The sequence below is a fragment of the Hyaena hyaena genome, unplaced genomic scaffold, assembly GCF_003009895.1.
Source record: "Hyaena hyaena isolate Hyena2069 unplaced genomic scaffold, ASM300989v1 scaffold_490, whole genome shotgun sequence".
NCBI classification, from domain to species: Eukaryota; Metazoa; Chordata; class Mammalia; order Carnivora; family Hyaenidae; genus Hyaena; species Hyaena hyaena.
The window spans coordinates 954251-968112 of NW_024081123.1; the positions used below are offsets into that span (position 1 = coordinate 954251).

General features: G+C 33.6%; 1 protein-coding gene across 3 annotated transcripts in view; it reads right to left on the reverse strand.

Moving 5' to 3' along the window:
- Positions 1 to 13862, reverse strand: part of TRAPPC8 (trafficking protein particle complex 8) — an 85260-nt gene that overhangs the window by 17132 nt on the left and 54266 nt on the right. For all 3 annotated transcript variants that reach the window (XM_039254435.1, XM_039254437.1, XM_039254436.1), the window contains 8 exons: positions 13593 to 13667; positions 12941 to 13067; positions 12367 to 12521; positions 6780 to 7222; positions 3223 to 3370; positions 1773 to 1869; positions 261 to 329; positions 115 to 173 (listed from right to left, as the gene is read on the reverse strand). In XM_039254435.1, coding sequence (XP_039110366.1) covers positions 115 to 173; positions 261 to 329; positions 1773 to 1869; positions 3223 to 3370; positions 6780 to 7222; positions 12367 to 12521; positions 12941 to 13067; positions 13593 to 13667 — 1173 coding nt within the window. The remainder of the gene's footprint in view (positions 1 to 114; positions 174 to 260; positions 330 to 1772; positions 1870 to 3222; positions 3371 to 6779; positions 7223 to 12366; positions 12522 to 12940; positions 13068 to 13592; positions 13668 to 13862) is intronic.

The following is a 13862-nucleotide window of genomic DNA, read 5'->3' on the forward strand; positions in this document are numbered from 1 at the left end:
ATTCACCCACTAAAGATTCTGAGGATTACTAAAGCAGTTGTTTTGCCAAAATAGATATTCCAGAACTATGACTTTAATCCAAAAGATCAAAAGCTATCGTGCTTATTTGCATACCTGTTCATTTCCAAAGATGATATCTGCAAAGGTATATTTTTCTGAGGACTGTGTGGCAACTAAAAGACAGGGGAAAACAAACTAATCATATCGTTGGCATGAAATATAAAATATCATTAAGAAAGTCTGAAAAAAAAAGAATTTACCTTCTTTTTCCTTACATCGGATTGCCTTGAAGCAAAATTTTCCCTTCTCCCTGCTGGCCAGTTTAGCATCTAGAGAGAAAAGAAAAAATTTCAAAGGGTCTTTCTCAGCTTCTGACGTGGTAAAACTTAATTTATTATTCAGACTTCCTTAGTAAAACTGGAAAATAATTCATAATTATAAATAATGTTTAATGAAAAACATCTTTGTTTTCATCTCAATAAAGAAAATTTTACTTATCCCTTAAAAAGAACAAAATTCAATTTTCTTGAAATACATGGTCGTACACGTGCTGTGTGTGTGTGTGTGAGAGAGACATACAGAGAAACAAAAGTTTAAAATCAGATCAGAACCTGGGAACCAGGCAGCCCACAATCCACCATTCTATCATTTCTTCATTTCCTTTCAGTATTTTTTCATATGTATGATTTATCTCAATATTTTTATATACACAATCTGCTTGATGCATTTCCCTGCTTTTACAGACACTTTCATTTTATTTTTTGTTTTTTAATATTTATTTTTTGAGAGATAGAGTGAGACAGAGCATGAGCAGGGAGGATCAGAGGGAGAAGAGACACAGAATTTGAAGCAGTCTCCAGGCTCTGAACAAGCATTCAACACAGAGTCCGACACAGGGCTCGAACTCAGCAACCATGAGATCATGACCTGAGCCAAAGTCAGATACTTAACCGACTAAGCCACTCAGGCACCCCCAGACACTTTTAAAATGTTAATAAATTTTACTGACTAAAAAATAGTCTGAGTTATAATTTAATTTATATTAATGCCACAGTGAATTTTTCCCTATTAAACATAACCTTGCAATAAACTCCCCTGCTCTCAGTATACGGATTTTCCTATGTTTTGAATTAATTCCTTTGTATAAATTCCAAAAATAAGGATTACTGAGAGGCTAAGTATGAGTTTAAATACTTTCACAGCTTTTGAAATACACTGTACAATTTTTCTCCAGAAAGAGCAAGTATCATTTTGTCAGGTTCCCTCCACTCTTACAAACACTGACATTCTCATATTACTACAGTATAAATGATAGAAATATTCTAGAAAACAATCTGTCAACATATATGTCACAAGCATGTATATTCTCTTAGGTGTTATATGGGTATAAAGTCAGTCACTACAGAGGTACAAACAGAAAAAACAGCCTTCCAATGGCAAAGGACACAAAAAGGACCTTCCACATTCTAGTCTAGATGTTTCGTATTGTTTGAAATTTTGAAAGTGATCATCTACTCAGGCACTGATTTTCCAACTGAATACAGAAAATGCAAATATAATGATGTGGAAGGGAATAAAAAGATGGGAAAGAATGTATTACAATAGGTAATTTGATTCACAGTCACTTAAACTAATGAAAACACAATTTAATGCTTAAAAAAGTTAATTATAAAAAAGGTACCAACAATCTTCTGATATTATAGTACCATTCTGAAAAAAACTAAGCAACGAAGATTTGAGAATTTGCTACGAAGAGGGAAAAAGGCACAAACCTTTGTTTTCAGAGAGATTTACAGATTTCTGGAATTTCCAGTGTTTGCTACTACTGGATACTTGTACTATATGGAATTCCTTAACACCTGCTTCACTCTATCAAAAAGAAATAAGAGTCACTTAGGATTTAGGAGAATGAACTTAGAATGTTATAATGTAAATAATATTCTGACTCTGCTACCAAAGTATTAACATAAAATGAAATTTTTATTTTGAAATAAGTAATATACATTTCAGAAAGCTTAAGTTATTTAAATCCCTCCTTAAATTTACTTAAAGCAGAGAAGTCAACATTTTATACAAGAACTGTATTTAACTATGATGTACTCTCAGTGAGTATTCAGTCATTAGAACCTATCATAATGAGTTACAGTATTTAATCAAACAGTATTTGTTGTCAATTTTTAATTAAAACTGTAGCATTTTTTAAAATTCCTTCTCACCTTTCTGAGATATCTCATTCTCATTAAGGTAAAAACAAACAACAAAACCTGAACAAATCAGAATTTCCATACGCAGCCAATGCACATAAAATTAATCTGTATACAATTTTTTATCCACCTGGAAAAGAGCTAATTTGAAATTATTACAATTTTCTTACTTTTACAAATGTTATTTTCTTTGAAGATCACCAAAGTATTAAGCATATAAACCCAATATCCTTAAAAGCAACCTTACAAATTTATGAAGCTAAAGCAAAGGACATTGTATACAGAGTTAATTACAGAATTAAAAGGAACAGTTCATGTAAATATCTGATCTGAATCAATATGATGCTAAGATGCTATATTATTATTATTATTATTATTATTATTATTATTATTTTAAGTAGATATCATGCCCAGAGTGGAGCCCAAGGCAGGCCTGAACTCATAACCCTGGGACCAAGACCTGAGCTGAGATCAATGGTCAGACACCTTACAACTGAGCCACCCAGGTGCCCCACACTAAGATGCTATTTTAATCATGAGATCACGTTCTCTTCTTTAATACTCATTTTTTATACTTAGAGTATATAAATAAATAGGAATGGTAAAATGTTTGAAATGCTTTATATAAAGAAAATGGTATTCTCAGAAATGTGTAAGTGAAGATTATCAAGTTAATACTGAATGTGAAATCCTAATACAGAACTTTAGAAATTTAATTACATCAATAGATTCTCAATGGTGAGACTAGAAAGCACTTTATCAGATCTCTTTTAATTATTCATGTATGGGGCTACCGTTCATATGAATATGTACCATATTAATGCCACCAGGTTGTTTTATTTGAAGAGACTTAAAATCACAAAGCTAATGAAAAATTAAGATGTTTTCACACTGTTGTATATGAATATTCCTAAACTCCTAGCTTATGCTATCTTGTGAAAAAAGAATCCTTTACTAAAAACAAAGGAAACACTTCCAATATAATTTAAAATAAAATTTAGTTTTTAAACCAACTTACAGTATTGGTATTTTCCACATCCACAAAGACTAACATATTGCCCCCTCTGCCCTCCTCATCTTCAAGAGAATTACTTCTGCAGACAGTAGCCCGTACATTCAAAGATCGGCTGGTACAAATGACTGCAGTGTGTCTTAATATTCTGTGACTGAAGAAATAAAAAATAGCAAGTTTAATATAAGAACCTCTCCAACTATTATGATTCTCTAGTTCCAAATAAAGCTTTTAAAATCTAATTGCTCTCAGGACCATTTATACTCAGAAAACAAAACAAAAACAGCATAATAAAGTAAAATGATCTCCTATAACTTCAGTTGAATTCTTTCTTCTCAGTTTAGAAGGAAACTCAGTCTCCTTAATTCAAGGCATGTCTGCTCACCAAACTCATCAGTCTAGCACATGAAAATAATATTCATGCAGCAATGTCCTGATTATGCTTCTTCTCTGACAGTGGTTCCAAAGTAACTAATCCCCTATCAAGCAAACTCCAAACTTTAACCTGGCATTCAAGGCCTACCACAATAAGGCTATTTACATTTCAATGTTAATTCCCCTTTACACTTTTTTTTTAATGTTACCTCCTAAATTTTTTTTTTTTTGAGTATAATTGAAATACAATATCCTATTAGTTTCAGGGATAAATCATAGTGATTCAATATTTTTATATACTATGAAATGATCCCTTTGATAAACCTAGTTACCACGTATCAAAAAAGCTATTGTAATTTTATTGACTATATTCCCTACACTGCACATTGCATCCTCATGACTTCTTTTATAATTGAAAATTTGTACCTCTTAATCCCCTTCACCTATTTCTCCCGCCCCACCAACACCTCCCCACTCTGGTAACCAACAGCTTCTTTCTTGTGTCTAGGAGTCTGTTTGTTTTGTTTTTTTGGATTCCACATATAGGTGAAATAATGTCATCTTTTTTTATTTTACATAGCATAATACACGTCTAGGTCCACCCATGTTATCACAAATGACAAGATCTCATTCTTTTTTATAGTTGAGTAATGTTCCTCCAAGTGTGTTTGTATGCACACGTGCATACCACATCTTCTTTATCCCCATCAATGGGACACCTAGGTTGCCACCACATCTTGGCTATTGTAAATAATACAGCAGTGAACATAAGGGTGTGTGTATCTTTTGGATTGGTCATTTTGTTTTCTTCAGTTAAATACCCAGAACTGAAACTGCTGGATCATATGGTAGTTCTATTTTAATTTTTTGATAAACTCGCATACTATTTTTCCTAAGTGGCTGTACCAACTCACATTTTCACTAACAGTGTATATGTAGGTTCCTTTTTCTCCACATCCTCACCAACACTTATTACTTTGTGTTTTTGATAACAGCCAATCTGACAAGTGTGAGGTAATATCTCATTGTGGTTTTGATTTGCATTTCCTTGATTAGTGATTCTGAGCATCTTGTCTTGTACCTGCTGGCCATCTGTAGGTCTTTGGAAAAATGTCTACTCAGATCTCCTGCCCATTTTTAAAGTGGGACTTTCTTTTTCTTTTATTACTTTTTTAAGTTTATTTATTTATTTTGAGAGAGCAAGTGGGGGAGGGACAGAGAGAAAGGGAGAAAGGGAAAAAGGGATAAAGGGAGAGAGAGAGAGAGAGAGAGAGCGAGCAAGCCAACCAGGTACCCCTAAGTTGGGGTTTCCTTAATATTAATTGTGTAAGTTATTTATATTTTTTTGATACAAGATCTGCAAATACTTTGTCCCATTCAGTAGGATTCATTTTTGTTTTGCTAATGGTTTCTTTCACCATGCAAAAGCTTTCTAGTTTGATGTGATCCCATTTGTTTTCACTTTTGCTGCCCTTGCCTGAAAAGACTGGTCCAAAAGAATATTGTTAAGATCAGTGTCAAAGAGATCAATGCCTATGTTTTCTTCTAGGAGTTTTATGGTTTCAAATCTTGCATTCAAATCTTTAATCCAATGTCAATTTATTTTTCATTATAGTATAAGGTAATGGTCCAGGTTTATTCTTTTGCATGCAGTTGTCCTGTTTTCCCAACATCATTTATTGAAGAAATTATCTTCTCCATTGTATATTCTTGCCTCCTTTGTCAAGATAAATTGACCACATATGCGTGCATTTATTTCCAAGTTCTCTATTCTGTTCCATAGATCTGTGCCTATTTTTGTGCCAGTATCAAACTGTATTGATTACTATAGCTTTGCAGTATACTTTGAAATCAGGGAGCAGGATATTTCTAGTTTTATTCTTCTTTCCCCAGAGCACTTTGGCCATTTGGGGCCTTTTAAGGTTCCATACAAATTTTAAGGTTCTTCGTTCTCGTTCTGTAAAAAATGCCAATTGTATTCTCATGGGAATTGCACTGAATCTGTTGATTGCTTTGGGAAGTATGAACATTTTAACAATATTAATTCTTCCAATCCATGAACACAGTATATCTTTCGGAGTACAAGTCTTTTACTCCTTGGTTAAATTTATTCTTAGGTATTTTACTCTTTTTTATGCAATTGTCAATAGGACTAGTTTCTTAATTTCTTTTTCTGATAGTTCATTATTAGCATATAGAAATGCAGTCAATCTCTGTTAATTTTGTATCCTATGACTTTACTGAATTTATTAGTTCTAACAGTTTCCCCTTCTTTTACTCATATTTTACACTGTGAACAAACTATCTTCAGTTTATATTTCCTAATTTGCAAATCCTCTACAACCACTACCTGGAACACCCACTACTCTCTTGCCTATCCCCCTTGATATCCAAATTTTGAAATTTTACTTTCCTTGGAAGCTCATTTCACCACTACTATATTCCACAAAGCCTTCTCTGACTGCTGTGGCCAGAGTATGCTCTATTGTACTCTGAAGGAGAATTAATATTATTGAATATCTAATATGTCCCCATGCTTGTAAATACTATATCACTTTGTCCTCAAAGTCTTGTAAGATATTTTGGATATTCTATTAATAGATGGAGTAATACAATTACTCCTAGTTAATTTTATAAAAATGACAACAGCATTATCACAAATAAAATAATCTGTTGTTTAATATATATAGGCCGCAGATCTTTGTGAGTGCCAAGGTAAATTTCTTCAGTGACCCATATTATAACACCACTCTAATCGTCTGTTCTACAAATATATACTCCCCCCCTCCCCCGCCATCATTCTCAGGAGTCAGGAGAGGGCACAAGGAAAACGAAAGGTAAAACAAAATAATTTTCTTGAAAGAGAATGACTATAAACAGGTTGTCTTCACATACATATGGTACTTGTGAACTTCATTATTATGTGGTAACTTTGGCCACAGTACTCGGCTGAATCAAAGAATCATGAAATTAACAGAAGCCACTAAGATTATGGTAGCCTAATTTTTTCCACTTTTGGCTACTTAGAACTTACATTAGGGACAAGCTCAATTATAAAAATGCATAATATAGAAGGGATAATTTTTTTATTAAACAATGACATGTTAACAAATATCAAAATGTTTATTTGGATTTGTACACATACATTAAACACAGAGGTTAAATCAAGAAAGTTTTACAATACTCACCGTATCTTAGGCTGCTTTTTAACACTTTCATAGTAAAACAAAAAGTTAATTTCATGGACACCTTCTTCATCTGGCCCACGTAACCACATTGGCAGCTGGACTGAAGCTCCAGGTAGAAGAACAGTGTCAGGAAGGGGAACAGGAATCACCTCTGGCTGACTCCCTATGCCAATGCCAAAGTCTACAGAGGAAGCCGATGACACGAGTGCCGTGCACACAGCGGTAGAATCTGTCACAACAGTCTTGTAAGCACTACAGTTCTCAGAAGCTGAGGGACTTAGTGGTGTTAGAACAGCTGTGTTGCCACCAAAAGTAAAGAACTCTGGATGTTTAGAAACAACCTTCAATCCAGTAAGAGGACTTTTGCTGACATTGACAAACTCTACATATGCTTTTCGGATTTCTCCACAGAGGAGCCCTGTAGGAAAATGTATAAAGAATACCTGCATTGGAGGGAAAAAATATTATTATATTGTCTGTTAAAAATTCCAAACCTCTAATGAATAACAATTTATTTCTTTATACAGAGAATTGTATTAATTCTCTTTGATATCTCCCCGAATATGTGGCAATTAACAACACCATTTTAGAAAAGATGAGACAGAGACCAACGTTATTCACTAGAAAATTTCAGACTTATGAATTAATGACAAAACATTAGTGATTAGTGAGTTATTAGCAAAACTCTGACAACTGTGCAGACTATGGATAAGAGAAGTTATAAGAAATTTAAAACGGCTATTTGAATTAAATAATTGTCAGTTGAAAACTCCTTATCAATGTCACCTTGAAAAGTAGCTCAACTACTTATTTATACATCAAGATGAAAAAATACACCATAAGTCTTAAAAGGGAGGAATGTACAGCTCCATGATTCCACACTCATAATTTTAAAACCAAAAAGCTCCAAACGACCTCAAACTTTTAGTAAACTCACATGGGAGCAAAACCCAATCTAACAGAGGCTTTTTATACCCTTTCCCATTTAGTGTGACATTCATATGGTTCAGTCACACAATATTAATTTGCTTGACTTCCAGATGCTACCACAAACCCAACAGGGGTTACATAACACCTTAGATAAAAACATGGGCATGCACGCGCACAGACACACACATACACATACACACACGAGTTCTAAAAATTAAGGGCAAAAAATGATTTCCAACACACATCTGGCCTCAGGATTTCAGATAAGAGAATGTGAATATTACAGAGGTAGAAATATGGGCTGCCAACCATCTAGTAAGTTATTTGCATTTAAAAAATCCTTGAGTCGGGTGCCTGGGTGGCTCAGCTGGGCTTCCAACTCCTGCTTTCCCCTCAGGTCATGATCTCATGGTTCGTTAGTTTGAGCCCCACATCAGTCTCTGTACTGGCAGTGTGGAGCCTGCTTGGAATTCTCTCTCCCCCTCCTCCATGAGCACTCTCTCTTTCAAAATAAATAAACTTAAATAAAATTAAAAATAAATAAAAAATCCTTAAGTGTAAATGTCAGAAGTACACTGAAAGTATCCAAGAGGAATATAAAGGTAAAAGTATAAGAAAAAATGTTCTAATAAAGTTATGACTGGTAGTCGCAAAGGAGTTGTAAAAATACAGTGGAAAAACCTGTTTCATAATCTAAGTTTGAATGGAATTTCACTATGGTCACAGTCTTAAGGAAAGCAAATAAATTCTCTGTATATCAGAGAAGCTTTTTTTTTTTAATTTTTTTTTATGTTTTTAAATTATTTTTGACAGAGAAAGACACAGAGCATAAGCACGGGAGGGGCAGAGAGAGACAGAAACAAAGAATCTGAAGCAGGCTCCAGGCTCTGAGCTGTCGGCACAGAGCCCGACGCGGGGCTCGAACCCATAAACCAGGAGATCATGACCTGAGCCAAAGGTGGCAGCTTAACCGACTGAGCCACCCAGGTGCCCCTATCAGAAGCTTTAAAAGTAGATATGAAAATGGGGCACCTGGATGGCTCAGTTGGCTAATTAAGTGTCCAACTTCCACTCAGGTCATGATCTCTCAGTTTACAAGTTTGAGCTCCAAAGCGGATTCTGTGCTGACAGCTCAGAGCCCGTAGCCTGCTTCAGCTTCTGTGTCTCCCTCTCTTTCTGCCACTCCCCTGCTCATGCTGTCTCTCAAAATAAATAAACATTAAAAAAAAAAAATTAAAGAAAAGGCCTCTGACCCAAATCCTCTTCCCCATAAGACACTGAAAAAATGTACATCTGTATATTTTCTTAAGGTAAAATATTGATGATATGAATCTATTGTGTTTTTTTGTTATTCATGTCACACGCTTTTTTGTTTAATCAACCAAACATCAGTTGTTATTATGTAGAATAAATGGTTCCCTGCTAAAATACCCTCTGCAAGGAAAACTGCATCTATAACAATAAAGTCTTTTTTAAAAACCACTATGGTATTTAAGAAGAAAACAAACACAGAACAAGCAATATCAAAAAATACATATATATAATTTTAAAGACTACGGAGTTAAACAGATTTAAAATCATCTGGTTCAATTTTCACAGGAGAAGAAACTTTCCAAGGTCAGATAATTAGAGATGGAGCTTAGAAAGAAGTCTAAAAGAAAAGCTTTATATGTAATAATATATCATCTGAGAAGTACTACACTTAAAAACCATTTGTACTTTTATCAATCCTAGTAATGAAAAATATTTTCATGATCAGGTATAATGAAAAGCATAAGCTGGGGCACCTGAGTGGCTCAGTCAGTTAAGTATCCAATTCTTGATCTTGGTTTAGGTCATGATCTCACGGTTCAGTTCATGAGATCGAGCACAGAACCTGCTTGGGATTTTCTCTCTCTTATTCTCTCTGCCCTCCCTGACGCATGCTCTCTCTCACTCTCTCAAAATAAATAAATAAGCTTAAAAAAAGGTGTAAGCTAGTAAAATCAATAAAAACTGAGTATTTTGGTGTCCTCTATGGACTGATTTCAATTTAACCAGAGGGATCAGAATCTTCCCTTTCAAAAGTAAGCTCTAGCAAACTCTTCTGTATAGAATTCCAAGCAACTTGATATTAACTAGTGACTTCTAAACTATAATGATGGGGGCACCTGGATGGCTCAATCAATTAAGCGTCCAACTCCTGATTTCAGCTCAGGTCATGATCTCAGTTGTGAGATCGAGCCTTTTGTCTGCCTCTGCAGAGCCTGCTTGGGATTCTCTCTCTCCCTCTCTCTATAACCTTTTCCTGCTCGCACATTCACTCTCTCTCTCAATATATATATAAACTGAAAAATAAATAAATAGTAAATAAATAATGATGAATAGCCCTAAAATAAAATTTGGATACCAAATTTCAATCCATCTTCACCCTTAGAACTCCTAGGTGTAGCAATACAATTCCTAATAAAAATTCAGTGCATTACTATGGGAACTTGACAAGCTTATATAAAAATGGCACATGTATAAGAAAAAAGAAAAAAAATTAAAGATTAATTTTTAATCTGGTTTGCCAGATTAAAAAATGATAAAGCAAGAATACAGTATTGACCAAGAAAGATGAGGAATTATTATTGAGCAGAATAGGTATCATCCTCCCCAAAAAAAACAAAAAACAGATATCCATATTTTAAAGATAGTAGTATATTAGAAAGATGGTATAATGAGTTGCCAATATTCAATTAACGGTAATTTGGACTATAAGTTTGACTTGCTATCCCTTGACATTCAGAAGAGTATTATTCCCTTGGATTTAAAACAGAACATAGACATTAAAAAATAAGACAGTAAAAATTTTGACTATAGAAGTCTCAAGTGTCTATAAAACTCAGAAGCAACAAAGGACCATCAGATAGGACCTCATATATGTTAAAAGCCTTAACTTGGTGAAAGATGCTAAATCAAAGTTACAATATATGAAATTTTATCAAACAGAAGCTAGCATTGAAGTCAGCCTCTAAGCCTTTTATTTGCCCTACATAACTCTTTAAATGAACCATAATTAAGCAAGTGTAAAGCTGGGAGGAATACACCTGGTTCAGCAATACCCTCCCCTCAACACAACCCTCCCCTTTATTTTTTCATGAGTATCCCTCACTCTCCCCACTACAGGCATAGGATTAGGGCCATAAAAACCATCCAAAGAGAAAAGGGAAATGGTACCCAATTCAAAGGTATCAACAGGTAATCATTTAAATATACAGAAGAAAAAAATCATATGAACAATAAATGTGTGAAGACTGATCAATCTTCTCATACATCAGAGAAATATAAATAAAAAGAACGTCATTTTTCACCAATCTGATCCGCACAAGTAAAAAAAAAAAAAAAAAAAAGTGATAATATCCAGTATGTCATAAATGTGAAGCAATGGATATTCTCATTCTCAAGATAGGTGCAAACTGCTACAGCCTTGCTGAAGGTAATTCTGTAGTATATTACTAACCTTTTTATTTACATATCCTTTAACCCAGCAATTTCACTTTAATCTAAACTAGAACACAAAGTATATACATAATGGGATTTACTGCAGAACTATCAGTAATGTTGAAAAACCAGAAACACACTCATCAACAGATAAATGGTTAAAATACATTATGATATCTAAACAAAGGAATACCATATATAGCTGTAAAATAAGGAATTTTTACTGAATGAAAACAAAGTCCAAGTTAGGCTGTTAAAGACAAAAAGTGAGGAAGGGCAAAATGTGCAATATGATTCCATTTATAATTAGTAAAACTATATCTAAGTGTCCAGTGAAAGGTCTGAACACCAATTTAATATCACTAGCACTTGCAGAAGGTAAGTGGCTAAGCTTCTAACTCCCCTACTAAGAAAACCTGAGGCCGCAGGAGGAAAGACCTCTTGCCATTGTTTGTAACTGTACACGCCCCTGCCACCGGTTCGCCTTGCAGGTAGACAACTGATCCAAGGCAGGCCAGATTTCTTTCCCAGAAACTTGAAATTAGTAATAAAGTGGCACAAAGACTGGAAAAGTTGTTAGACTAAGGTCATATCAAAAGCAATGTTTTCTAAAGACTTAAAAACATTTGCTGCTAAATTTCCTGGAGGTGCCAAGTTTCCTTATTTTCCTGAGACTTACTGTTCTAGAATACTTTAGTTTTCCAGATGTTCCAATATCCTTTAACTAAATAATACATTTTCTCTTTTTTTGGCTTATGCTACCTATCACCAGTTTCTATCTTCTACAACTAAAAAAGCTTGAACTCATATGGCAGAGAAGTAGGGTGTGGTGGGAAACAGAGAATGAAGGGGATACTGCTTCTTATACACATATTTATCTATTTTGTGTAAACTTTTTACAAGCATTAATTCCCATATTATTTTTGTATCTTATCAAAAAAGAGCCACTGATTTTAATAAACAAGTGTTCTTTAAATGTATTTTCTCAATTTTTATCATTTTGAGGTTTGTATTTTAAAACCTGTCTGTGACTTATCTTTGTAAATTAGATCTATTTAACCCTAGCTTAGCAATAATTAAAAAGTATGGCTCAATGTAATATCAGTACTTTCAAAGTCTAAAATTAATTTATTGAAAATATTATCTGACCTTATAGTTTATTAAGTCCATGAAATTTCAAAAAGTGGAATACCTCCAATAGTGGCATTTCCTCCGTGATAATGGGATCTAAACGTCGATCAGGACCATATTTAATAGATGTTTTCTCTTCTTTTGTATTGTTAAGTCGAGGACCTTGAATTTCTAAATCCTGTCTCCCTCTGACTGACATACTCAAAGAAAGTTTTCCTGAAACAAAAAATAATCAATGCCCTAAAATAATTTGATGTTAAGTAACATTAATTTAGCTTGAATACTGTAACTTTCAGATTATTTCTAGAAAAATTCTAGACAATTACTGAGTAGCAGGGTTAATCAAAGAATTAGGCATATTTTATTTTTATTTTTAACCATACCTACTGTTTGCTGCTCAATTTCTCATTTAGGATTTACTTACTTTGCAGATACAAAATACATTAGAAAGGAATACAGATGTTTATTTTTGAAGCAATGACAAAGTTTAAAATAATCCAAATAATCTGACTAAATGTCTTTGTTAAAGGTACATTAAACTTATTTTAAAAACACTCCATTTTCATTCATTTTATTTTAGGAGATTTAATTACTAGTTTTGTATCTCTTTAGCAATGCTAATGCTACAGATTTACCTGTGTGACATCCAGGAAGAGAACCAATACCATCTACTGTCATGCAGCCCTGAATTGTGCCAAGATTATAAACAACTCCCAGAATATGCAGCTCCCCTATGTGATGCGGAAAGAGCTTTAGTCTTGCCTGTGGAGATATTTAAGTCACTGTTATTATCTGTTTTCACAGTATCTTAAATAGGGCAATACCTAAGTTTTGTAATACTGCAGAAATTGAAACTTATGACCTAAGCTTTTGAATAATCAATTAATTTCTTATACTAGAAAGCATTTTCTTCAAAAGAAAATCTGTAAATTTTATAATTACAGGTGTAGATCTTAACCAACACTTTAAAGTCAACAAAAAACAAAATATTCTGGTCAACCAAATGTCATATGAAATTACCATACTGACCACCTCCTCCTCCCCCCCCCAAAAAAACCAAAAACTTTTCACCAGGCTCCTTTGAAAATTAACAAAGCAAATTAACAAACCAAAGACTACTCTTCCCCCATCAATTTCCTCTTGTGCAATTTCTGTTTCCTAATCTTCCAAATTTTAGCTTTTAAGAAAATTAGAATATAAATGAATTGAATAAATTGATTTTTTAAATCTATTTGCATCTTACTTTTTGAAAGTCTTAAGACAGAAAAATAGTAAGAGAATAGTTACCACTTTAGATTCTTCACTATTAATTAAAAATTCCGAAATAACTTCAGTTCCAATCATTTCAGGTTCATCTGTTACCTGAAAAATATTTTGTAAAATATATATTCTAATGAAAAGTATCAGAAAAATATTAACATTCCTATACATCAATATTTAAGAACAGTAACAATAATTACAGTTAGCATTTACTAGGCTCTTACTATGTGCTAACATGTGATATATTTTTCCATTTCATTCAGTCCAATTCAAGTGAGGAGGATAAGTGATTTACTC